General features: G+C 32.6%; 1 protein-coding gene and 1 long non-coding RNA gene across 3 annotated transcripts in view; both read left to right on the top strand.

Annotated features, from left to right (window-relative positions):
- Nucleotides 1-2723: 2723 nt before the first annotated feature.
- On the top strand, nt 2724-6600 carry LOC143243023 (uncharacterized). The gene is made up of 3 exons (XR_013023750.1): nt 2724-2855; nt 6048-6196; nt 6487-6600. It is a non-coding gene; the product is annotated as an uncharacterized LOC143243023 (long non-coding RNA).
- A 559-nt stretch (nt 6601-7159) lies between these two features.
- Nucleotides 7160-25844, top strand: part of LOC143243009 (serine/threonine-protein kinase atr-like) — a 30225-nt gene continuing 11540 nt past the window's right edge. The window contains exons 1-6 of one of the 2 annotated variants that reach the window (XM_076486647.1): nt 7160-7738; nt 9602-9809; nt 14084-14234; nt 14501-14591; nt 19987-20052; nt 25137-25216. In XM_076486647.1, the coding sequence (XP_076342762.1) occupies nt 9617-9809; nt 14084-14234; nt 14501-14591; nt 19987-20052; nt 25137-25216 (581 nt within the window). In that variant the 5' untranslated portion in view covers nt 7160-7738; nt 9602-9616. Of the gene's footprint in view, nt 7739-9601; nt 9810-14083; nt 14235-14500; nt 14592-17190; nt 17253-19986; nt 20053-25136; nt 25217-25844 lie in introns of both variants that reach the window. The other variant, XM_076486648.1, reaches the window with a different exon arrangement.

Here is a 25844-nt window from a genome sequence, read left to right as displayed (position 1 = left end):
TCACTCTTATGAATTCTGTAATCCTTGAAAATCACCACAACCATCAGATCTTGTAGCTCAATTTTTAATCCTTCATTCTTTATCTGATTAATCCTTAGGGCATATGTCTCCCTTTTTCATTTAAAAGGGATTAGAGTGGAATATTGGCTTTCCCAAGTCCATCAAGAAGCTATGTTTTGGGGACATCTTTGTGGAAATATCAACCCCAAAACACAGTGAACACCTCCTGAATTTTAAGGCCATTGGCGATATACCCATTGATGTTACTCCCCCTTGCTGCTGTGAATTCTTTACAAGGAGTAATTGTTGAGAGTAATTTGAAGAACATTCCTGAGTTGGAGATTCTTGCTTGTTTCCCCAACCAAGGAGTTTCTGTTGTGCAGCCATTTCTTCACTTGCAAGGACAAAATTATGCTGCCAACCAGTGTCGTAATTTTGACATTTAAATTGTTACATCTATCTGCCTTGACATCTACCTGAATTGTAAGGTGTGGGTATATTCCTAACCCTCTCTGATTTTTTCAGTGCCAGCAGTTTTGATTTCAAAGACATCACATCGTAGTTCTTTGACGTGCACTTTTTGTGGTGGCAAAGACCACAATGCATATGAGTACAAACTGGAACCACATTGCATTAAAAGTAGTGGTTGTCACCTCTTTTACTTTTGTCCTTGTCTTAGGTGGGTGGAGGAGAAAGAGGTGCAGTGTTTTAAAACAGTTGACAACATTTAGCTTGAAACTCAGAAATTATTTTTCCCCAACTCCATTTCAGATATATGCTTCTGCACTATGTACCATTGCTGCAGTGCGAGTGCAGAAAGATTTATTTTCTAACAATGTGAAGAGTATTTTGCCCTCTTTGGATAAGTGATTGCCCAGGTCCAGGTTTTTCAGCCCTGCTTCTGGCGATATGCTATTAAACTTTAATCCTTACTACAGCATTCCCTTGAGGTTCTATCTTCCTCAGTGAGCTGTGCTCTTTTAGAATAGACAGTGTGCCACTCTTCTTTTTAGCCTTCATATTCAGGTGCACTGGTAGAATTGGGTGTTCCATTGGATGTCATTGCTGTTTCCACTGATCAGCCCAAACTGCAATAGCTTATTATCATTCCCACTTGTTTATCTTTCTTTGAGTCATCTGAGGAAGGCAGATATTTCCAATTGAATGTACTATCTCTTTAATAAATATCTTTCAAACCATTCTTCTATTCCTATTTATGCATATGGTTTAAAGTAAAGTGTCTCTGTACAACCTGCCAAGGTTTTTCTCCAAATGATTGAGAGGGGGTAGTTGTCCTTACTAGGTTATGCATTGGTCACAGCTTTTTAACTCATTAATTTCTTTCATCTGCGACTGAGTCACCAATTTGTGGCCTTTGTAACACTCAAGTCACAATAAACCATGTATTACTGTCATACCATCATTACAATCATAAGTGAAGGCACCATTTTTGATATGCCTTAAGTATGGGTTAACCCTTGACATTGGAAATGGTAACACTGTCCGACTTCCTCATGTCTTTAACTTTTTATGGGCCATTTGCCATTTTAATTCTATTTAGATCTTTTATCCAAATTTTGGACATTGTTTTGTTTTAATTTAATTTATTTTTTTTGCCTTTTATAAGACATTCCTTTTTCCTATTTTACTGCTTGTTTGGTGTAGATAGTCTAGTTGGTTTGTGCCAATAAACACCAACCAACTGAACACAATGTGGAAATATCAAAGTTGTTTTGATTAACAAAGTTTCCATTTCTTTGTTATGAGGAATTGCCATAATAAAATGAGAAAGTGCTTAACAGTCATGAAATACAATTATATAGAAACATCACAAAGTCTAAAATAGTGGTTATGTACATAATAATGTGAAGGAAGTTTTTCATGACAATATGACTGAATCTACTTTACTTAATTATTTTGCATGGTGATGTATTTTATGTTTAAGCAGTCAGTCAGGTTTAAAAGCAATCCTTTTGGCAAGTTGAAATAATGTGTTCAATAAATACAAGTTGATTTTTGTTGCAAACTGCAGGTAAAGAACAGTATTTAGGGAAAAAGATGCAAGGCTCATATCACTTGTTATTGCACTGAAATTGAAAAAGTATAATTAAGGGAACATGAAGACTGAAGAATTCAGTAGTACTTATTCAGTAACCTGTTTCTATTGTTTTTTAGCTGTATTGGACTCACTGCAGTTTATTTATTGTATTCAGTGCAATTATTTTGTTACAAAATATAATAAACTTAGTTTATTGGAGTTCGTGTATCTGTTAAAATCAGTAAAATAGATCCCAGTAAATGACAAGTTTTAGAAAAGATGTTGGAAAGCCCTTCATTTTTTTATTTTATTTTTTACATTAACTTGCATGAATAATTTATGTGCATCTCTAAACAACAGTTCATAAGTTATTTGTAATATATAGGAATACATTCGTGAAGATGAGAAACACACTTCAAGTAAAAATGTATTCTGAAGACAGCTGGTATGGATATTAGAATTTTAATTAACATAAAGCAGAGTCAGTTGCAAACTCTCTCTTTGTTAACCTGAAGATTACATGAGAAGACCAAAATATTCTTCTGTGCTTTATGTTAATTAAAGTTCTAATATCCATATTAGCTGTCTCAAGAATACATATAGGAATACAGATTATTTTGAAGTAAAGAAGTTTGAGTTGAAACTTAAATAAATGTTTATCTTCTTTTGTTTTGTTTTTAGATTAGAAATGAGGAGATTGAGTGAGAACCAAAAGTCTTCATTTTTTTATTTAAGTGTAGAAGATGAAAACTTTGCTTATGATTTGGTTCAAGAGCTTGTTAGGTCTTTCCTAGCAGCTGAAGGCATCAGAATGCAAGTGAGTGGTTATTTTATACTGAAGTGTGTCTTTTGACTCTGTGTTATTGGTTTTATTTCACATTGACATACTTATGAGAAATGGTTAGAATAATTAGACTACCTACACAAAAGTTGCACAGATTTGAAAAATACTTTATTTTCACTTTACTTAAATTTAAGTTTTTCATTTGTTAAAACTTAATCATTTATTTTTTAAAAAATTAGTTTAAAATATAATCTTAATTATCTATGAATCTTGCCATTTATTTCTTTCACTATACATGAGATATTAATTTTTTTCAGAAATCTCAAAACAAATTGTTGATCACAGTAATCACTAGATATTCAGTGAGATATAACATTTAGTTTACATTACCCAGTTGCTTTCTTACCCAACAAATGGTTTGTAACATGATGTTCTGAAATATGGACAAACATGTTTTGAATCTCCTGTGGTCTTCAAAATAAGGATACAAATGGGTGAAGAAGTTCAGTGCAACAAAACATAAGCCACATTTTAAGGTGTGTTTCCAAATCCTGGACTTACGAATGACAGCAGAATGTGCTTTTATATATTTCAAATACTGCATACCATTTTGGATTGTATATATGCTTTGAACAAAATACAGATTGTGACAATCATAACTCGCCACTGAAACACACTGTAAATGGAGAAAGTTTTAAATCGTCATCAGGTAAATAGAATAAATAAACTATCAAAAGATCCTCTACTGAACTATCACTTCTCATTTGACAGTGCTTAGGTTTGGAAGAGCTTTTTCTTTTTTAAGGTTGTATTTACTGCTCACAAGGTTCTATCACTTTTGGGGATATGGCATTATTGTTAGCAGCTCGAGATGGTGATTCCTCCTTTTCTTCCATTTTCCATCTTTCCCCTTGACTTTATCCGTGTAGGCTTCTGTGCTCAGTGAGAGCTCTTTGTTGACATACTGCTTCCTACCAGGATACGTTTTCTTTATCCTCTGGCAATCCTCCTCTGTTCATGATCTTTTACCTACTTTTTTTGCCAGTTAGGTCCATCTTTTGTTTCAGTTGGTCTATTTCTCCTGGAATTTGTTCTAGGTATACTCCTATCAGATCTGACAATTTCACTTTTCCCTTGCTTGCCTTTGTCATCCATTCTAAGTCTTCCATTATATTGCAGTTTCCTCTTTGTTTGGGGTTTTATCTTCCACCTGTAGCCATTCTTCATAATTCTGTGTGACTGACTGTTAAGTTTCTATTTATACTTTCCTTTTTCGTTTCACAGGTCTTCTTTTCATTCATCATTATTTTGATCCTGTTCTGTGGTCAGACACCAGGATTTTTTTATACTTTAAATCCACACTGTACTTCCATGATGTGTTCAATTTATCTTCCATGGCTTCACACATTCATCATTGAGATGGGGTGTTCCACAAAATCACATATAGGTTCATGATTTTCATAATATTTTGTGTTTCATAACCAAGCCCATCCTAGACTGTATCACCCTTGGACTGAATGGGAAAACAGAAGGGGTTTGTTGTCCATCCCAATCATTCCTAGAATTAATAACTCAGTATGGTCTGATTTTTCAAAATAAGATTTTGTGGTTATGTGGTGATACTGCTTTGGATTTCACCACCACATTGTCACCTTCCTTGCTTCAAGTGAAGTATGGGCATCCTTACAACTCCAGTTCCAAATTGCTGAGGTGGTTGACCCTGAAGGCACCCAGCTGAATGAGTTACTCACAATAACCAATCAATTACAGAATAGGGTGGTGGTATTTTATGGGTGTAGATGATGTGATATTCTTCTCTTTATGATAACCATTGACAACAGAATGAGACATCAAGATGTAATTCATCCCTTTTATAGGAAACTGTCATCCTACTCTCAACTAAATGTTGTTACACTATAAGAAGGTTTTGAATTTAGAGTGAACGCATTTACTTAAGTTCTCACACATATTTCAAGTTAACTATCTTCCGAACTCAATTTCCTCCATCTTGGCTGTGGGTCACAGCAATGATTTGTGAAATTGTTCTGGTTCTGTCATTGGCTACCTCTTGTTTCTTGTTTTCTCATCTTAATATTAGGGGTATGATATTGTCTATGGATGGTCCTGGCCCATTTCATAGTTATGGGAGTTGATTACATGCAACAGACATTCTGTTGATACCAATTCAATAGCTCAGATCTAATCCTAGTGTCATACCCAGGAATTAGAGTGGGTTTCAATTCCCCATTTCATGGGATTGAGGTAAAGAGGGTATGCTCTTTATTCTACACTCACATGGATGTTGGTATCCCATGGGCATGTTTTGAAAGTAGTTGATTTACTATGTGTAGTCCATTGCATCCAAGCTGCTGTACACCTAGGGGTGTATCTTTTGTTTACCTGCCTTTTTTATTTTGAGATTGAGTTATAGTATTGGTTATGACCACTTTCTTGCCACATTCTCTCTCACTCTGATGTACTCCTCTCATTTTTTTCCCTTATATTTCACACGTTCCATAATCGGATGAAGAGTATCCCTGGCTTAGAAATGGTCCACTTCCCCTTTCTATGATCTTCAGATCTGATTCTTTCATTTCCAAGATATCCTTCAGATAATTTTAAAATATTCTTTTGTCATATCCTCACACTGGTCCCTCCTTGTTATCAATGTAAGATTCTAGCTAATATTGTGAGAGTAGATAATTACCATATCAGAAGTCTTAATTTTCCCTATACTGAAAATGTATTTTCAATGTACTTGCCATCTCTCACAAGATTAACTGTTCTTATTTAGTGTTGCCCTTTGTATGTGAACTTTTTCTTCATGCATACTACAAGTCTTCCACTCCTCTTGAATTGGGATTTGTTTATCAAGGAAATCATCATCCATTATCCTCTCATATTCCTTTTAATACTTTAGGTCTTTCACAGTAAGCACAGTCACACGTGATACCTTATATCTTTCACATTAAACACAGTCACACATAATACCTTATATCTTTCACAGTAAGCACAGTCACACGTGATACCTTATGTCTTTCACAGTAAACATAGTCACGTATGATACTGTAGGCCTTTCACAGTAAACATATGGTATTGTGTGTATTTATTGTTATTTTTATTTCTCCACTTCCTAACGTTTTTCTTTCTTTCTGGAACTGAAGTTTTTCATGCTGTGTTTATGACTGTTTTCTTATGTAAAATACACATTTTTCTTTTTTGTAGGACTGTGCATCTTAAGCACTGCAGGAAACCTTACAGATATATACTTGTCAAAGTGGAGAGTTGTCACAAATTGTGAGACCAAGTGGTAGTCTTTGGAACAGGTTTTCAGAAGAGGTTCAAGAAATTTTGGTACCTTTGCAGCACTCTAGGTATGTATTTTATTTTTTATTATAATGAAATTTAGACAGTAATTTTCAATTATTTTCTTTCTTATCAATTTTTTTTCTAACATTGTTCATTGTGTTATGTTTTTCTTTTATCTTTACTGTGTTATAAAACATTACAATTCAACAGTATTTTAGCATAGTTTAAACATTAAAAACTCAATTTTTTTTAATATTTCACATAAACTGAAAAGTTATTTGACTATTGAAGTTGTTCTGCTTTTTTAATAAAAGTTAAAAAAAAGTTCATCAGGTTTTCTGTTATTATTTGATAGGTACATTATGTCTAGTAACAAGAGGACTTCCTTTCCATGCCCAATATATGGGAGCAAACTAGGAAGCACTTTTAAAGATTAGGCCTGTAATTGGGCATCTTGTCTTCTCAGAAGGTAAGAAGCACTTTTCTGTGATAAAAGAAATGAGATAATTAGGTTGCTAATCAATATTATTGTCATAGGTGATTATTATATTAATTAAAACCATGACAAAATTTGAACTAGAGATCAGACTGTGTAGATAAAAATATTACTGAAACAGAGGCACCTCACAGTTCAGCTAAACATATCTGTTCACACAGTTCTTGTAAGTCTGAGTTTCATTTCCTTTTCTAATTCAGGAGAATGTTAATTTCAACTATTAAGTAACGTGCACACAGTTCTGTAACATTTGTCACAGTTTTAGCCCATTAGGAGCACATTATTGAAACTTACTCTACAAATATGTTTAGAACATAAAGGTGGTATACACTTTTAGAATTTCTTTTGGGGGTAGACTACTGTAGTATCAAAGACAAGTACTAGATTATAATCACCACATTACACTTAAAATTCTCTCATTTTGTCTTTGTATATGTTAATTTTCTGTTTTTAATGGAAAGAAAAGAAATAATGCAAAATAGTTTTTTATAAAACCGCTTTTTGAGAACAGATTATGCCATAGAGAAAAACAACCAAAATCATTTCAATTTAAAACTAACTTTTCCATGCTCATTAGCATGTTTTTAAATGCCCTTAGTTTTATAAAATTTATATGGTTTTGTGTATTTAATTTCTCAGATAAAGCGAGAGAATACAGCTAGAGTTTTTCAGTCATGCTTCATGATTGTCAAAAACGATGTGAAGACAGCAGTTTTTCTTCTTCCTCACATCATGGTTAATGTTTTACAAGATGCAAGCAATGAAGAAAAGGAAAATGTTTGTTTTAAGAATTAATATAAAGTATAGAAGTAAATGTACATAATTCTTTATATGACATTTTCTTTTTTCAGAAGTAAAGAATGTAATACAACTGATAGGCTGTGAAATTTTAAAGACAGAGCTTAGCATTGATAGCCATTTGACAGACTTCTGCATCTTCTCTTATCAGATTGGCCAATCATTAATTTTGTTTAGATCTGGTAATAAAATATTTTAAGGGGTAAGAAAGCAGGGAACAGAAAGAAAATACCAGTACCAGTACATCTGCTTTGATGTTTACAGTAAATAGAAAAGATTCTGAATTGGTTAATTATCCATCAGTCAGCCAAAGGTATTCTGACTTTTGGAACATTTTACTTAACTTTAGTCTTTCAGTCGTTTTTCAGGATGTGAATTCTATTGTGAGAAACTATTTTCAAAATAATATTAAAAGTACTTCCTTTTATCAAAAAATTTACTTTCTTTCTTATTGTTGATTACAAATCCTAGTTCCATCTTACATATCTAGTCAATTTCAACTTGATTGAAAGTAACATTATTTCTTTTGACAGTTTATTTTGCCAGTTACAACTGTCACTGCCAGAAACAAAGATAAAACTGTCAAAAATGTATGAGTGACCTATGGTCAGATCTTTGAAATTGAGATCAACGTTACTTTTGTCAGTCTAATTAACAATATTTTTGCTAAGAGTATTCTTGGACAGCATGAATTTATATCTAATAATGTTTTTTTTTAATAGATATTAAATTATTTATGTGTATCTTATGAGTGCTATAAACTTAACAGTAACATTCAAGAAGAAATAGTTTGAATTATTAGAATAATTTGTTTTTATTTACCGTACATGTTTACTTAGCTTATGTGCACTGAAGTCTTGTCATAGCTTTCAACAAATATAATGTAATATGAAAAACACGAGTGTTAAAATAAACTATAATCCACTTTTGCATGTTACACCAAATGTTATAGCATTAAAAATACCAGTTGAACAGTGATTTTGATTTATATAATTATATAAGACAACATTGTTTGTTTTTTGAATGCTGTGCAGTGTAAGACTACAGTGTTACTGCAATAGTAAATGATGCACAGGGAGATAGGTTTAAAAATACTGCATCTAGGTTGAGTCAGGTGTCTAAAGCTCTGTTTGGTTGGTTAAACTTGCTCTTAGACTGTGTCAAATGTCTGTAGTTTTTACTTTGGCACTGTAAGTATACAGACTACTAAAATAGAGATTATACGAGGATAGCTTGTATTTCACACACCTACTAAGGTGCATTATGCTCACATATAGCAGGAAATGACTTGCTTCTTATTGTGCCAAGAACATACCAAGTGGACCAACAATATAAGAATAGTAATTTTACAAGTGAGCTATGTCTCACCCTGCTACCACATAACAGCTATGTGCTTATTTGATGAGTATCTGAGAGTCAGGTTAAATACCATATTCATATGGAGACATTGTACATATGATGGTGTTTCAAGTTGGTGTTGACAGTAATGAACATTGGAAGACTTTGTTTTACGATCTTCTGATTGGACTACTAATGCCTTAAATTCTATTATCCTGTGTTCTGTCACATAATGAATAATGAATTATGATTTTCATTCTAACTGTGTAGAAGTAATCAGTACATCGTCTTCAAAAAGAGGGGATTGAGTGAAGTGTGTCACCAGTCTTCATATCCATTGTTCATGCATGAGATACTCTTGTGAGCTTCATCACATCCTATGAAATAATTCAGAATACTGAAAATGCCCTGAAGGTATTTGTTTTTAATGGAGTGATGACTGATGCCTTAGAACTTAATGAACATTCTGATTTCGAGTACACAGCATCAGTGCTGTACTGCCTTTGTTGTTCATGGTGGTTGTCCTACATATTAAGATGAAATCCCCAGAATTGTGGAGGTGTAAAGATGACTGATTTATACCAAAATGAACTGAAAATGTGAGCTGAATAATGTGTTCACAGCAGTTTTTGCGTTATCATAGATATTATAAATTACAAGAATCTATGAAATATTTTGCTGCTTGTTTTAGTAGTAGAATTTTTAAAAGCAAAATGGAATGTGAAATAATTTTTTTAATGTTGATAATCAAGGTAGATTTTAATCTCACTAAAATTTAGAATTAATATGTGTTATTATAAAAAGAAAAGCAAAACTTTTTATGTATTTGGGTCTATAGATCTACAGAGAGATTATGGCTGTTCTAAGCCATGTTGACCAAGCTGAACAGAGCAAATTGAAGTTTCATGAGAAGACTGACCTTTGCCACTTGAGTGCCCAGACTGTGTTTTCAATATTGGATTGTTTAACGGTTTGGTGTCGTCAGTATTTTGTGATGTTGAGATCTAGAAACCAGAATAACTCCAAGCCTGCAAATAAAGGGAAAGGTAGTTGGAATACTCATTAATTAATCATGAGCTTAAGTTACTGGTATTTTATATTCTTTTTCTTTGAGAAATTAAAGACTGTAAATATTATAAAACAATTAAAATGCCTGTTCTAGTCATTGATTAACAGCCTTGATTATGTTTTTACAACATAAAAATGTCACTTTGCTAGGAAATAAGTAATGATTTATTAGGGTAATAATTTCAAAATTTGAAGCAGAGTTACCAGAATATCTTCTCATGTAAAATAATTGAATTTACTACAAGACTTTCATCTGTAGAAGCTAGTGGTGGTAATAACTTTTGGGTAACAAATTTTCTACAGTGTTCTTTAAGAAAACATTAATTTCATTATTAGTCTAGCCTGTATTTCTAAAACTGTTGTGTTGCCTTTTAGATTCCTTTAGGTAGAGGAGAAGGTTTGTCCATTTAGTTGTTGTTACTTTCTCATTGTGTAAAGCATCATTCTTTGGCTACAGGTTGAGATCCAGTCATATATATTTATATACACACAAAAAACATTGTGGTCCAATAACCCTAACCACTAACATGAGATACAGGTTTCATGACTGCCTAAATCCAACCTTGGCTACCTGGTTGAGGCTAACCTATACGAATGATTACTCGTATTCTGTTCCACCTTGGATATAAAAATTAAGTTTCAGGTGAAGAGCATATCTGTTCTGGAGGTAGTTCAGTTCTCCCACTCTTGTACTATTCTTTTTCTTGGTATACTCCTGTTCTATGAAGACACTTTCTGTATGGATCATGCCTGCACCAGCCCCTCCACCTTCTTAACATGGGATTCTAGTGTCAATAGATGGTCTATTTCGAAAGTTAACTGAACATGCATTTTCGATAATACTTACCTTCACTGACACTCTCCTGTTCTACCTTCCCACTAAAACCAAATGTATTTCTCAGAAAAAGTGACTGTGTTGTCAGGATGAGATGGTTATATACAGTACCTAGTTAGAAGGCACATTAAAGTTTGTGGAGCAGTTTGCTAGTTAGAACTTGTCTAAGGTATTTAAGTTGGGTATAAAAGACTGAAGTTAGTATTTTCAGTGCTTAGATGGGCAAAATATGGAATCCTTAGAGATCATGAAATAGCTGTAATGTCTGCATAGGTAAGTATTATTAGAAGTGCATTTTTAGTTTAAGAAAGCATTAGTTTCCATTTTTGATACATTACCATCTAAACCCTGAGTTTGACTTATAGTTTAATGAAGAGCAATTGAATATTTTAAATGGTAGTGTGTACACAAACCTATGTATGTCACTTAGGTCTTTAACATTCAAGAGATGTACAAACAAGTCATCATGTTCTTTCAAGAGCTGTAGTTTGTGACAGGACCTTTTCATCCATGTAGCAAGTGTATAGTTATACTGTGACTTAATCTGGTGCATTATATTCAGTATTGTGTGGTCTAACTTTCATGCAGTATTAAGGACTTAACAATGTTTAATCCTTGGGTCATGGATCAGAGGCCATCTTGTTGTGTTTGTTGACTTGCATTCAAGATTGTATTGAACAAATATTTTATGAATTTGTGTCAGTAAGTTTGGAATCAAATTGTAGATTATAATTTTACTATTTAATGTTATGTATGAGTTAATTTCTTAGTTTTAAAATAAGTATTAAAAGAACATAAATATTTATTTTAGTGAGTCACATGTTATGTTTAATGCTGCACAGTTTAAAATTAGATGTTTGTGGTGTCAAAATACTAAGTTCACAGTTTCATACAAATTAGGAACTCAGATTACTAACTTTGACAAGCTAGAATATAAAATAAAAAGGTATGAGGTCTTTAACACAGTGGGCCCTATTCAACTCTTTCCAATGTTTGAAACAGTCCTTTATATACTCTTACTACAGTATATGACATGTGAATAACCAATCAGTAGCTTAAGATGTTGCTAAAGTAGTTTTTTTAGCTATTTTAATCTTCGAAAAAGCTAGTGTTCTTTCAATCTAGGTTTTCAAGGAGTTCGGTTGTGTCTTTAGTCTGCTCATAGTTTCATATATTTTAAAATTGATATAAATCTAGTTACTAAGTGGAATTCTATGGTATCAGTGTAGTTATTTATGATTTTTTGGTTATTCAACTGTATGTATAAAACCTAAAAAAAAAAATTGTTTGATATCCTCCACTTGTGAAATTTCAAAAGACTTAGCAACTTATGTCCAGCAACAACCAAGTACAGAGATTGTAGAGAGAAGAGATAATTGTTTGCTTTTCCCATTTTTTTTTCTATATTTTAAGAAAAGTTTAATAATTTATTTCTAAATAGTCATAATGTATATACATATATATAATGTATAATAATTTAAATGTGTCTGTATATTACAAAATACTAGTCCACTAAAACACAGCCAAGACAGAGAAGACTAAAGGTCAGTTTTATGTTACTGGATATGTAATATGAGAGCACCAGATCAATGCAAGTTGCACAATGGTAGGCATGACTGGGAGGTCAGTAACACAATAAATATATATGTAACATATAGCATTATGAGACTTAGTCTTCTTAAACTAAACATTTGTGTTTTCATGTTACAATATGTCATCATCATAGCACTAAAAAAATAAAATTATTTATTTCCTAATTTTTTAATGACAGTTACATAGCTAGTTAAGTGACAGACCCCACAGCTGGAGTGTAGAAAATAACATAATGTATAAAGTTTTGCTGAAATCAAACATCTGAAATATATTTAGGAAGTTTTAGAGATTATGCAAATAATATTTGAGATTTTTGGGATGAAGAACAGTTTTAACTCATAACATGAAATCACTTTGCACTCATACTAGTAATGAAACAGACTCAATTTTCACAAACAGATCTTTTATAAAAATAGTTCATGAAACATCTGATTTTTGTAAAAAAAATACTTGTATCTGTACTAATGTCTACCAGATTTTGTGAAGGTACATGTGCTGTATCAAAAGTTATAGTACAAATACTTAATGCGTGCAAATGTGTAGATGAACTTGTATATTATACTGAGTCTGTAGCAAAAGGGCTAAATGACTGCTAGTTATCATAATTTTTTCCTGATCTGTCTCTAGCAAAAGCTATCCTTCATATATAAAATGAAGTAGCATGTATAAACTATCTGCTACACCTTATTCATTGATATTTGTATGTAACTTCTAAAAATATGTAACCTGTAAACTTTAGAACTACATTGATAATGAAGAGAAATTCATCTTTGTATGTGGCTTATGTACTTGTATTGTATATTGTGTCTTCAACTTGGTTCACTGATGAAAACTTTGACTGCATTTAACAGAAACAAGATATGTCAGCAGTCTCATTTGAAAAATCTGATAAGCTGACAATTTTGCAGATTTTGGTTTAAAGTGGAGAAACTATAGAATGATGTGTTGGAGCTTTCATCCTGAAAGGAAGCAAATGTGATGATTGTTATGCTATAAATAAAACCAGAATTTACAAAATATTCGATTTCTCAAAACAAGCAAAGTAAGTTGCAGTTTAATAATAAAATGATCTTGTGGAAACCACCAAAATGTGTTGCCAACTTGCCCTTGAAAGTAGAAATTCAGCTAATAAATGATGGCAGAGTTTCAATGTTGAATTCATTTGCAATTTTTCAGTTTCTGTGCCACATCTCCTTTAGCTCTATATATATATCAACATACTCCATGAAATGCTTCAGTTCATTGTAGAGTCAAATTATTGTAACATCAGTATTTTGGGATTCATCTTTAGTGGTTTTTATTGTTTTTCTGATAAGCTTCAAAGATCTGAAGTTGTTTACATGTACAATCTGTACTATTATAGTTCATTCAAACTTTGCTGCTTTCAACATCTGTTTTGTAACTGATATCAACTTCTGTTTAGAACTTTATCGTTAAAATAATAGATAAAATTCCAAATTATTGTGCTGTGACCAATTTTCTTTTGACTTGATGGAGGTTGTTAAGATTTTGTTATTGACAAATAAAAACCCATAATTACACATTTTTGCAAGGTGACCTGTTTTTCTTGGACCTGACAGAAATTTTTGTGATTCTATTCTTTACATAATAAGACATGGTTTGTAACTATTGGTGACCTAATGGAGGTCCTATGGGTTTTGTTCTTGACAGAATAAAAATTTAGTCTTAAAGACAAAAAGCAAAAGTCTTTCGAAACGTTGTCCTCTACACTTGTGTCTCCACAACAGGCAGTAGCTATCAATTCTACAAAGTTTCATCAAGATCAAATTGCTGAATTTCAAATTCTGTTATCATGTTTGATAGGTCAACTACAAGATGCATTTTCCTGTTATGAAAGAGCTGTAAAAGTTAAATCAGACACAATTAGTCACCATCAGGGTCTTCTTCGATGCTTGATGGGTTTAGATCAGTCAAACACTGCACTTACCTATGCTACTGGTCTTCTAAATGAGAGGTTTGTGTTTGTTTGTTTTATGCACACTTTTTAAGTTATTTTCATCCAACAGGAAATAGAGTTGCTTTCTTAAACATGGGTATTTCTTCTTTTTATAATTTGTCTAGCTATACACCTGACAGGAAATAAGATTCATTTGTTAATTATAATTATTTTCTTATATTCATAATGCTTTGTACTAGCACTAACTCTAAATAAACTTCGACATTTTCTTGTGAAAAATGTGAAAGTTTAGATAAATTTTCTTTGTTGCATTATTTTTATAGACCAGAATGGTCAAATGAGATAAATCCATTTCGTGTAGAATCAGCATGGAAGTTAGCAGACTGGGACGGCCTTTCTGAGTTCCTAAAATCGGTAAGTACGATCAGATCAAAAGTATTTTCAAATTTTAAATTAATGTAGTGGCTAGGATGATTTGTTAGCTACATTCATTGGCACAACTGTTTGAGCATAAATGTCTTCTTTATTTATACTTCTGTGCATAAATGTCTTCTTTATTTATACTTCTGTACATAAATGTCTTTTTTATTTATACTTCTGTACATAAATGTCTTCTTTATTCATACTTCTGCACATAAATGTCTTCTTTATTCATACTTTTGCACATAAATGTCTTCTTTATTCATACTTTTGCACATAAATGTCTTCTTTATTCATACTTTTGCACATAAATGTCTTCTTTATTCATACTTTTGCACATAAATGTCTTCTTTATTTATACTTCTGCACATAAATGTCTTCTTTATTTATATTTCTGCACATAAATGTCTTCTTTATTTATACTTCTGCACATAAATGTCTTTGTTATTCATACTTCTGTACATAAATGTCTTCTTTATTCATAGTTCTGTACTAGTTTAATTGTTCTTCTGATACAGAAGAGCATTGTAAGTCCTCATTTATCTAAAGAAACTGTCCCAAGAGACATATCAGTTTGATTTGTTAAAACAGTGAGTGTTTATTTATCTCTTACTATGGAAAAAAAATTAAAAAACTATTGTGCCTGCAACATGTATAATAAAATTGCATCATGATAAAATAAACTATAATTTGTACAATTTACAGAAATGAATAAAACATTGTTTTACAAGTAGTAAGATTAAAGTTTGTAATTTTTATATTCAAACTTTTATTGATTAAAGTTTCAATTAATAATGTTTTATACAACACATTGAAAAACTCATTACTGCCACTTCACTGGAAATTCGTGGTTTCACTGAAAGTCTTTTCACTAGAGATGTAGTACTATTCACTATGTTTGCATTCCCTTTTTTTTTTTTACCATTTCCCAGATGTTAAGTTCTCAGGTAGCCTTTTCTTAGTTGTGTACTGGGTCTTCAAACATTTGCCATATCTAAGTTGCCAGAAAAAATTTTGCTTTTCCTTTCTGCTTCCTGCCATTGAAGTAAAGATTTTTGGGACCCTTTTCCTTCTGTAGACTAGAAGACATGTATTCAATACTACCTGGTTTTGGACTAAAGTTAACCTACCATGTACTTTCTTTTGCACCTAGCTACTTCACCATCAAGCATATCCATTTTCCATACTGGACTTGTTTTCTTGGTTACACGTATCTTCACTACAGGTGAAGACTATACCCTGCGTGTTCCTATGCTTTTGTAGTATAGGGTATTGTGCTCCATCTGTTTTCTTCAGGCACTTTCTGAAGGGAGTTCACCTAAGTTGCTTTTGTTTTGGTTTCTCCACTGTTTTAGTGTGGGATTTAAGCTCTAATGTGAGGGTAGGTAAGATATTGTATTGAATGTTAAGGTTTTCCAATGTTGAAAATGTATTTCGTATAGGTACTTACCTCTGTCACACTTACCACCCTTCTTGTTTACTTCCAGTACATCTTTGAGTAATTTAAAGTGACAATTGACTAATTATTATAGATTATGCCAACTGTGCTAGGATAGTACATCACACCCCTATTGGTGGAAAGTTGTCTCATGCTCATTTTTATACTACAGTTCATCAATAGCATGTGGAAATGTGAATTGAGGTGTGAGTCTCAAGGCTAGTGGAGAGTAACAAATTGTGCATGTGGAGGGCAGTATGACCTGAAAAAAAAATTGTTATGTGAGAGGATCTAAGTTTTTATTGCAAGTACATTTATGGTGTTGGAAAATTTTAACTTTATACAGTACTGCCTGGAAATTGTTATCAGATATTATGTCATGGAACTTTCTATTTGCAGTTCATTGTTTTCCATAATCTAGAAAACAGCTTGTTGTGTGGCTTCCATCTCTGTTCTTGAACTTCTTGTATAAGACTTTTAAGTTTCACAAGAAGAATGTGTTGTTTTGCAAGACAGTAAGTACCCAGTCGTCTCTCTGTTTAATATAGGGACCATTTGTGAGTGCGATGACAGATCACTGCTTACATTTTAAATAACTGCTGACAAAATTTTTCTGATTCCCTCTTTGTCTTCTCTCTCTATTTTCTGTTCAGGTTAATTACCACAGATTCCAGTGGTACCAGATGTTTATTTAACATGAGGAACTATGAAACAAGTTGGTGATCAGTTATCTTAATGTTGACTCTTTAACATAGGTCCAACCATAACTGTATCTTTAGGTGCCATTTAGGTATTCTCTTTCTTGATTGGTATCTGTAAATCATTATGGAGCTGTAATTTCCCAACTAAAAAGGACAGTGGTTCAATGATGAACTTTCTAGAAAAGTTTATTTTTTATTATTTTACATTTAACTTTGAAAAAGTGAAAATTGCTTGATTCTGCAGAACACTTTAAGGCATTATAAACAAGGGAGAAAATACAAAATATTAATAATTGGTGCAGCTATGTGTATTTTAATAGTCAATATAGTTTCAGTTAAAAGGTAATAAATGAAGTTCATTCTAAGAATGTGTATATTTTGCCTGCTAATTGTTCCATGTTACCTGTACCTTAGTACAGTTTTGTAACTCCATTTTTATTTATCAAATTTTTAGCAGATTTCTTCTGATAACTGGGAGTTGCAGTTGGAAAAATTCTTCTTTCTGTTAAAGAAAAGGTATGAGAAACTTTAATAACTAATATATAGTCATTTATATAACAAGTTTAATATGTAGTAACTTATGGATGACACTTTTTCGCCAAGTGCCCTTGTTTCTTAATTAGTAATTGTAAAAATTACTAATTAAGAAAGTAAATTTTAAAGTTAGCTTATTTACAACAAACCAACATACTTATCTCAAATAATAGGAACGTTTATGTTGATATTTCCAGTGGTGGATTAAAGGTTGTATGTGCTTAGTGGTTAATAATCTTTGAGGGTCCTACAATGGGCCTCCATTAAGACCATAAGCCCTAGGGCTGAGCCCCTTCTAGCCCCAACCTAAATGACCCATTGGATCTTTCAATTTAAATTATATTGTAGACTTTAAGAAAATGTTTATTGTGTTGCACTCTTGGTTTCACTCAGTGTCAAGCCTCTAACATATTTGTACCACACATTGCAAAAGTAATTGTTGAGCATTTTAGTCATTTTAAGTGGTGCTCAGCAATAACATATGGTAAATGTAGATTTTTATTCTTTAAGTTATGCTACATTTTGAAATTTGAATGACAGTATGATTACTTTCTAACATTTAATGTAGAATATCCTGTTTGTGAAATAAAATTTGGCATCAACATTATCCATGTCTGTTCTTCTGTAATTTCAAAAGTAAATGTTGAGTTTTGTTTCTTTGTGCAACTTTTCAAACTGGAGACAGGCAAATGATTGAACAGAGACCACTATTTGCAATATATGATGTATGGTCAAAAAGTTCTAAGACTTCACTTTTATTGCACAGAACAATGTACATACATCAGTATTATATTATATCCCGTTCAAAGTTATCCTCTCCAGCTAATACACACTTGTCCTGATGTTTCTGCCATTTTCGAAAGCCTTCAACTTTTGTGTGACTAAGTTCTGCTTTCACACAATTGTGGATGGTTGGAATGTCATCAAATCACCTTCCTTTCAACTTAATTTTGATTTTTTGGGAACAGAACAAAATCACATGTGGCAAGATTGGGAGATTACAGGGGTGTGGTATCACAGGAATGTTACTTTCTGCCAAACGTTCTTGAACAGATACAGCACTATGTGAAGGTGCATTGTCGTGACAGAGAAACCAATAATCATTTTCCACAGCTCGCAGCAGTTTCTTCTAATTTCTTCCCTCAAGCAAATTAGGACCTTTTTATTAAATGCTTGGTTAACTGTCTGGCCATTAGGCACGCATTCATGATGAACAATACCTTGAACATCAAAAACACGATCAACATTGTCTTTACATTTGATCAAGACTGTCATGTTTTTTTTGGAAGTGGTGATGATGGAGATTTCCACTGGGGTGACTGAAATTTCGTTTCAGGGTCATAACTGTGTACCCATGACTCAATCACCAGTAATAATGATGTTGATGAAATTTGGATCAATTTCTAGCCTTCTTTTCAGATCCTCACACACTTGTTGATGGTGAAACTTTTGGTCATCCATCAACAGCCTTGGAAAAAATTTTGCAGACACTTGACACATGCAGAGTTTTTCAGCTAAAATCACATGACATAATGCAAAGGAAATGTTCAGTTTGTCAGCAATTTCATGAATAGTTAATCTTTGATGACTTTGACTATTTTCTTTCATCTTAGCAACCATTTCATCAGTGGATGATGTCGGTGATTGCCCAGAATGGTCGTCATCTTTGACTGATTTCTGGACATCTTGGAAGTGTTTTATCCACTGATAAACAACAGTTTTACTTAAGCAATCATAATTAAAAGCAGTTCTTAACATTTCAATGATTTCTGTTCCTACTGTACCATTTTTCATACAAAATTTGATGCAAACATGTTGCTTTTATTTTCTGTCCATTTATATTTCAACAGAAGCAAGAGATGCTTCTGTCTTTGAACACGGGTATAAGGTCTGGATAAGTGGTTTATCCGTGAGGTAGATCACTATTTGTACTTTGTACACACCTCAGTAAAGCTTACTGCCTCTGTACTGGCACCTGTAACAGAAGAAATCTTTTTGATCAGAACTCATATATAAGATATATCAAGTTGTTTATGAGTTATGTTTGGAATATTATTGTGTGAGTAAACATTCAAATAATAAATAATATATATTAAAACAAGAACACTTGAGTTCATGTCCTTTTTAAGTCACACAGTTTGAAAAATTATGAGTTCTCTTACATAGTAAAAGTTGAGCTAAGATTGTCCATTTCATTGATTCCATAAACTGTAGTGGAAAATTATTTTGTAATTTTAAAAACAAATCGTCTTTTTTTGCTAGTACTTATTAGTCAAGAAAATATAATATCAACAAAAGTATCATATTTTGTAATTGTTATTGTATGTATGTATATATATTATCTACATTGTATGAATATTCAAACTAAATCTACATCATGGGAAAAGAAAATGGCTCCCTTTAAAGAACTATGTACATCTACTTATTGTAGTTGTTGTATATAGTTGAAATCTAGTCATTTATTTGAAAGGGATGAAAATAAGTATGTGTATCTGTATCATAGTAATAGTTCTCAGTTTAAATTTAGCTATTTATTTGAAACAGATTAAAATAAGTATGTGCATTTGTTTATCCTAGTTATGGCTTTTATTTTAAATTTAGCTATTTATTTGGAACAGGTGACATAGAGATTTGCATCTGTTTACCTTGTTTGTTGTCAGGGTGTTTTAGTTTATTGTATATATAAATATATATATATGGGCTGGATTCTTTGTAGTTGGTGTCTGGGACTTGGCAACAAATTTCAATAACAAACAAACAGCATATAGTTCTCTTATTTCAGGTAATTATGTATTAAAACAATTAAAATGTATAAACAAATGTTTTTTTCATTATTTGCTAGCACAGTTGTATCTAGAGCATTAAATACTTGTCTTCTTTTCATCAAAATCCACATAGCCTGGTCCAGTTACTTTAGAATCCAATTTACAAAACAAATTAATTCTTGTCTTCTATGTTGTTACAATATAGTTTGTGATAATTTCAAGTTAGAAATCACCAATGTATGCTTTTTTATGGCTAAACTCACAATCACACAGGCTAGATCTATCTGTTCAATCAAACTAACCCAAACTACATTTTTGACACACATTTATAACCTCACAGAGGTGTTAAACATTCTTCACATTATGAGTTATTGTGATAAAATAATATTCAATTAAAACAATGAGAAAAATTTAGAGGTTTCTAATAAAATAATGCAATAGTACAGCAAGTATAAATCACAGTCTGTGATTCGTACACAGAAAAGTAATTATAAACTACTGCTACTAAAAATAACTAAATTGAACACTCTCTCTTATACTACTTAAGTAATAACACTTACATTAAACTTAAACACTTGTGTGGATATAACAATAAGCTTCTCTTTAAGAAACGTGCTTACAATTATTTTTTGTACTATATACAAAGACTGTTTTCAGTTTATCCAAAACGTCTACTCATACAGTCTTGCACCAACATTTGCAGTCCTCTTGTTGGATTCAGTGTGGGATCAGAAGTTCTTGTGGTACAATACCTAACTCATGATTATTGCACATTCAGTTTTATACCTCTGGATCTTTGCAAGTGGTTGATGATTCATTTGGATGATGGACTCCTTCCATACAGACTGTTGAAGAAGTTCCAAATGTCAGTATGGTGGCCAAACACTTCTTGAGTCACAGATCTCACTGCTCAGTGTCTTTCTGAACAGATCCCTGAGTTTCTTCAGATGGTTACATCGTACACAATGTTGGTGGGTTTTTTGCAACATTTTTCTCATCAAGAAGTTGAATGCTGCTGCTGAATTGATTAATCCAGATGGCATCTTTCTTGAATTGGTACCATTCATCAGGTGTCAAAAAGGCTGTCTTCTCTTTAAACTTTGCCAATACACTTTTCTGAGATTGACCTTAGTGAAGAACTTGGGCCCATTTATTTTCACTGCAATAGCATCTGGGTTGCCCATAGGTTTGGAGCCAAATTCTGTCATAAAGTTTATTTTCTGGAAATCTGTACAGATGGTTGTGAGACATTCATGGTCTTCATGATTACCACCAGTGAACAGTAAACTTAATTCAAAGGCCCAGTTATTCCAGCTTCTAACATTACTTTAACTTTTAGCTTAATCAGGCTTTTATTATGTAGAACATTTGGTAGGGCTTCACTTTGACTGAGTTCTTGGTCATGGTCACAGTCTGTCTGGCTTTATCTGTCTGTGGAGACAGATGCACACTGCTACTTCTTTCTTCAATTTGTCATTAATTTCTTCATCGATGTTGACACTTTTGTACATGTCATCTACACCCAGTGGTCTCATATTTTCATTTTTTTTTTGTGTGTGAAAATTACTAACCTTCAGATGAGTTTGTTGTGTCTTTAAGGAACAGAAACCTTCTTTCTGAAATGTTAATCCTTGGACTTCTTATCATAGAAGCATTTCTGTCTGACATCGGCTGCATACAAACTTGTTTGAGTGAGTTGACAAGTCTTCTACAGTTGGTTTCTTAGGTCTAACACATATTGGTATATGTGCATCACTTCTGACTCTTCTTCTTCTGTGAACAGTTTTCACAGTATCTGCATTGGACCTCATACTGCTCTTCCATGCAGTAACATGAATACTGAAAATCTTATATTTACATACAAGAATTATTAATAAGCAAATACTACTGCTTGGAGGTACTTGTCCTGCTCACGTGGTCTTTTCTCGAACATTTTCATTATGCTCTTTAGGACGTCATCAACTGTCTTGCAAAGAGCTGCTTAGTGCTGATGAGTCTGCACACCTCTTGAATCAATTTTGAGGTAAACTAGGTCCCTCTGTCACTTGAGACTTCTTTTTAAAACCCTTCTCTGCAGAACACCTATAAGGAAGGTTTCTGCGAGTTTCTCTGTCTTTGGTAGTGCTATGGCTTCTGGGTAACATGTTACATAGCTACTATCATCACATACATATTGCTCATGTCAGGTGTTAGTTGTCCAATCAAGTCCATGGCAACTGTGTTGGATAGCACTCCCATAAGAGACATTTCATATCATGGCTCTATGGCTACATTCATTCTAGGTAGAGTCCCTTTATTTTGTATGCCATCTTCTTTATTCCTTGGTGTCATTTCACAAGTTACTTGTTGACCAACTTCTTCATTACTTGAGTCTAGTGCTTTGTTGGTACAATGATCTGTTTAACTTCTGGTAGAAGTGCTTTGATAGATCTGATACATCACTTCCTTCTGATTCTCTGTTCTGTATATCCTTTTTTTCTCATTTTTGTGCTCAATTGTCTCTTAGACATTGTTTCAAAGTTTCATCATTGAAGGGTCTTTCTTCTGTGCTTCCTTCAATTCCCATAGACATACATACACAATGTCACTTTTTGAGATTTCCAGAGGGTTGATGTTTTGCTTTTATTTTTTTGAATTCTTGTGATGACTGCAGATACTTCATCAGTCTCCTTTCTGTCTGGTTCTTTCAAATTTCTGTTGTCAGGTATATTGCTGATTACCATGTCATAAATGGGTGCTTTCTTATGTGTTGTCTCAAGGTCTCCCACATAGTATGGAGTTTTCCCTTTATTGTTACTATAGGAAACTTTCTCACTGTCCCATCAGTCAGCACACATATATGTACTTTTGCCATTATCTGGTCATTTGATACTAGAGTAATTCTCACTTCTGCTCCCAGTGTTTCATTTCACTGTCATGTTCTTGTTGCCAAACATAGTGTTCACCTACTGATAAGTTGTGATTGATCCGTTTGTTAATTTAAACTGACTGTCATTCAAGTACTGTTTAATAATGAATTATTTTATGTGATTTCTGGCAACAGTGACAATCATTCTTCTCTAGTATCTTACTAGCACCATCTTTGTAGGTAACTCTAACTGCTTGATTTGAGATTCTTGTTGGTTGCAAACTTGCAATCATATTACAATATGTCTCATTTTCTAACAAGTGTAGTATCTCCCATTTGTCTGACGACTTCTTGTCACCTGTGGTGGCATCCTGCTTGTAATCCCTCTTCTTGGCTTTGAATGGTTATGATTGGATTTGCCTGTTATGTTCTCCCCATGGGCTTCCACATACTATTTTGCCAGCTTGATCATCTTTATCATGTCATTTGGTGCTCTTTCTGGTACAAAAAATGACATGTAAGTGGAGTACATGATAATGAATTATTCATCTGTTAGTAGGATTACCAGTCCTTCAAAACTATCTTCACACTTGGCCATGTAAATTCACCTTGTGAAATATTGCTGTAGACATGCCACAAACTGAAATATAGTTTCTCTAGTGTCAACTTTGCCTTTTCTAAATTCTAACAAAAACCATCCTATGTAATTTCATTGCATTTCAGCAAGGCAATTTTTAACATATTCTAGTCCATGGCATCTTCTGATATTACACCTACATACACTTGTAGTCCTTTTACTGTGAAAAGGAAACTAAGCCAAAATGTCAAATTGTTTTTGTCCCAGTTTTGACCTTGAGAGGTGAATCTTTCACTTCTCATTAGATCATTCATGTTGTCTTTCTATTCATCAAGTTCTGTCAGCCCATTGTTAATGATCCTTCAATTTGCTTGTTAAACTTAGTGACTTCAAGTTGTACTGTTATATTCTCTTTGTTTTTTAGTCTCTCTCAGTTTCCAGTTTTTTCATTTCTTTTTTCAGCCTTTCTTTTTTTTCTCTTTTTTGTTATTTGTTTCTCTCTTTATGTCTTGTTGTTATGTAACAAACTCTCATATATCACCATCTTTAAGGCTAAGTTATTTGCCCTTCACCATCCACTTATCAAAGCCAGTTAAAATGGTGTATATGTGGCCTCTACAATATTTATTCTATTGCTTCAGCTGTGAATTTATAGGCCTATGCTTTACAGTAAGTGTCTGACTTGTTGGCATTTCAACAGTGAAAAAACAGCATAGAGTTCACTTCTTTTTAAATAACAGTAAATTAAAGCAAGTCAAACATATATTCAAATGTTCATTACACTGTTGGCTATTACAGTTGTATCCAAATCTTTAAATTGTTGTCTCCATTTCTTAAAGCTCACACAAACTTGTTCATATTATATAATTTTTACTTTGTTGTTACAATACAGTCTGTGATAATTTCACTTCAGAAATAACCAGAATACACTCTTTATGGCTAAACTCCCACTCAGACTGTCTAGATATATCTAAGTGACCAACTTAAAGTGCATTTTGGATGCATATTTGTTGTCTGAAAGAGGCCTCAGTTGCTTTACACAATGGTTTTCATGGGATATTATGATGCAATAATTTGTGATAGTGTGAAAATCTTGGAAGGTTCTACTGACATGATTCAGCAATATACAACAAGTGCCAATTCACGACAATTTAATCAAAGTATGATACATGCACAGCTATGTAACAAACCTGTGGTAAACCATCTCCACAAAAAATAAGTTAATTTAACACCAAAGATGTATTCAAACTGTTTAAATCTACCTATTCATTGAGAGCATATGAAAATAAGTTCATGCCATGAATGTGATGTTATGTAGAAGACCTTGTAACATAAATTTTCAATTAATTTTGATTTTTGCCATTGGTTATAATCATACACAACATTATAGCAAAGTTCTTGAGAAAAACTTAGTTTCTTTCCTGAGTTTTAAAGTATAATCATAGAATAAATAAACTTTTGTATCTCAATAAGAAAATAAATGCTTTAATTAGCAAAGATGTATTTCCAACATTCAAGTGCAATATATATTTTTTTTATATGTTAGTAATGTAAATGTATTTGGAAGAAGTGAAGAGGCATGTCACTTAAAGATTATTCATGTCTCTAGGAAATATTCAAAATACTTTTTGGATTGATGTGGTAAATTTTGTTCCACCCTTGACTATCTCACATAGTGTAAAATTGTAAGAACTCAGCAGATGGGACCTTTATCAGCAGCCTCCATGGAAAATGGTGGATACAGTCACGTTTTCAGGTAATTATATTAAATCTCCATTTATATAAAAGTATAAATCACCATACATGTTATCATGTTCTTCAGTAATTTTTTATATCTACTTATAAGGAAATAGTTAATACCAGTGTGGATTCCACCATGGTCTCAAGTGATTGCAGTTGATTTTATTTCTATTTACAAGATAAATTGTATGTACCAGGGTAGATATAATGTTCTCACGTAACTGTTTTTATCACATTATAAGAAAAGTGATGCATTTTATGCTTACAGAATTAAGAAATAAGAGTTTAAATGAAAGTAACTAACAAAGGATTAACAATCATATTGACAAAAGTCTTAAAGTAATGGGGACAAAATAAACTGAAGAAGCAAAAATATAAAAGTTCTGAGGTTACATGGAGAATGGTACATATCATTGTGGATATCTCTGAAGTAATTGTTTTAATGTCTAATTACATGGAGAATGGTACATCTCATTGTGGATATCTTTGAAGTAATTGTTTTAATGTCTAATTACATGGAGAATGGTACATATAATTGTGGATATCTTTGAAGTAATTGTTTTAATGTCTAATTACAAGGAGAAAGGCACATATCATTGTGGATATCTTTAAAGTAATTGTTATAATGTCTAATTACAAGGAGA

Source organism: Tachypleus tridentatus, unplaced genomic scaffold (assembly GCF_004210375.1).
Source record: "Tachypleus tridentatus isolate NWPU-2018 unplaced genomic scaffold, ASM421037v1 Hic_cluster_2, whole genome shotgun sequence".
Lineage (NCBI taxonomy): Eukaryota > Metazoa > Arthropoda > Merostomata > Xiphosura > Limulidae > Tachypleus > Tachypleus tridentatus.
The sequence above is the reverse complement of the archived record's forward strand: the minus strand, read 5'-3'. Positions and strand labels throughout refer to the sequence as shown.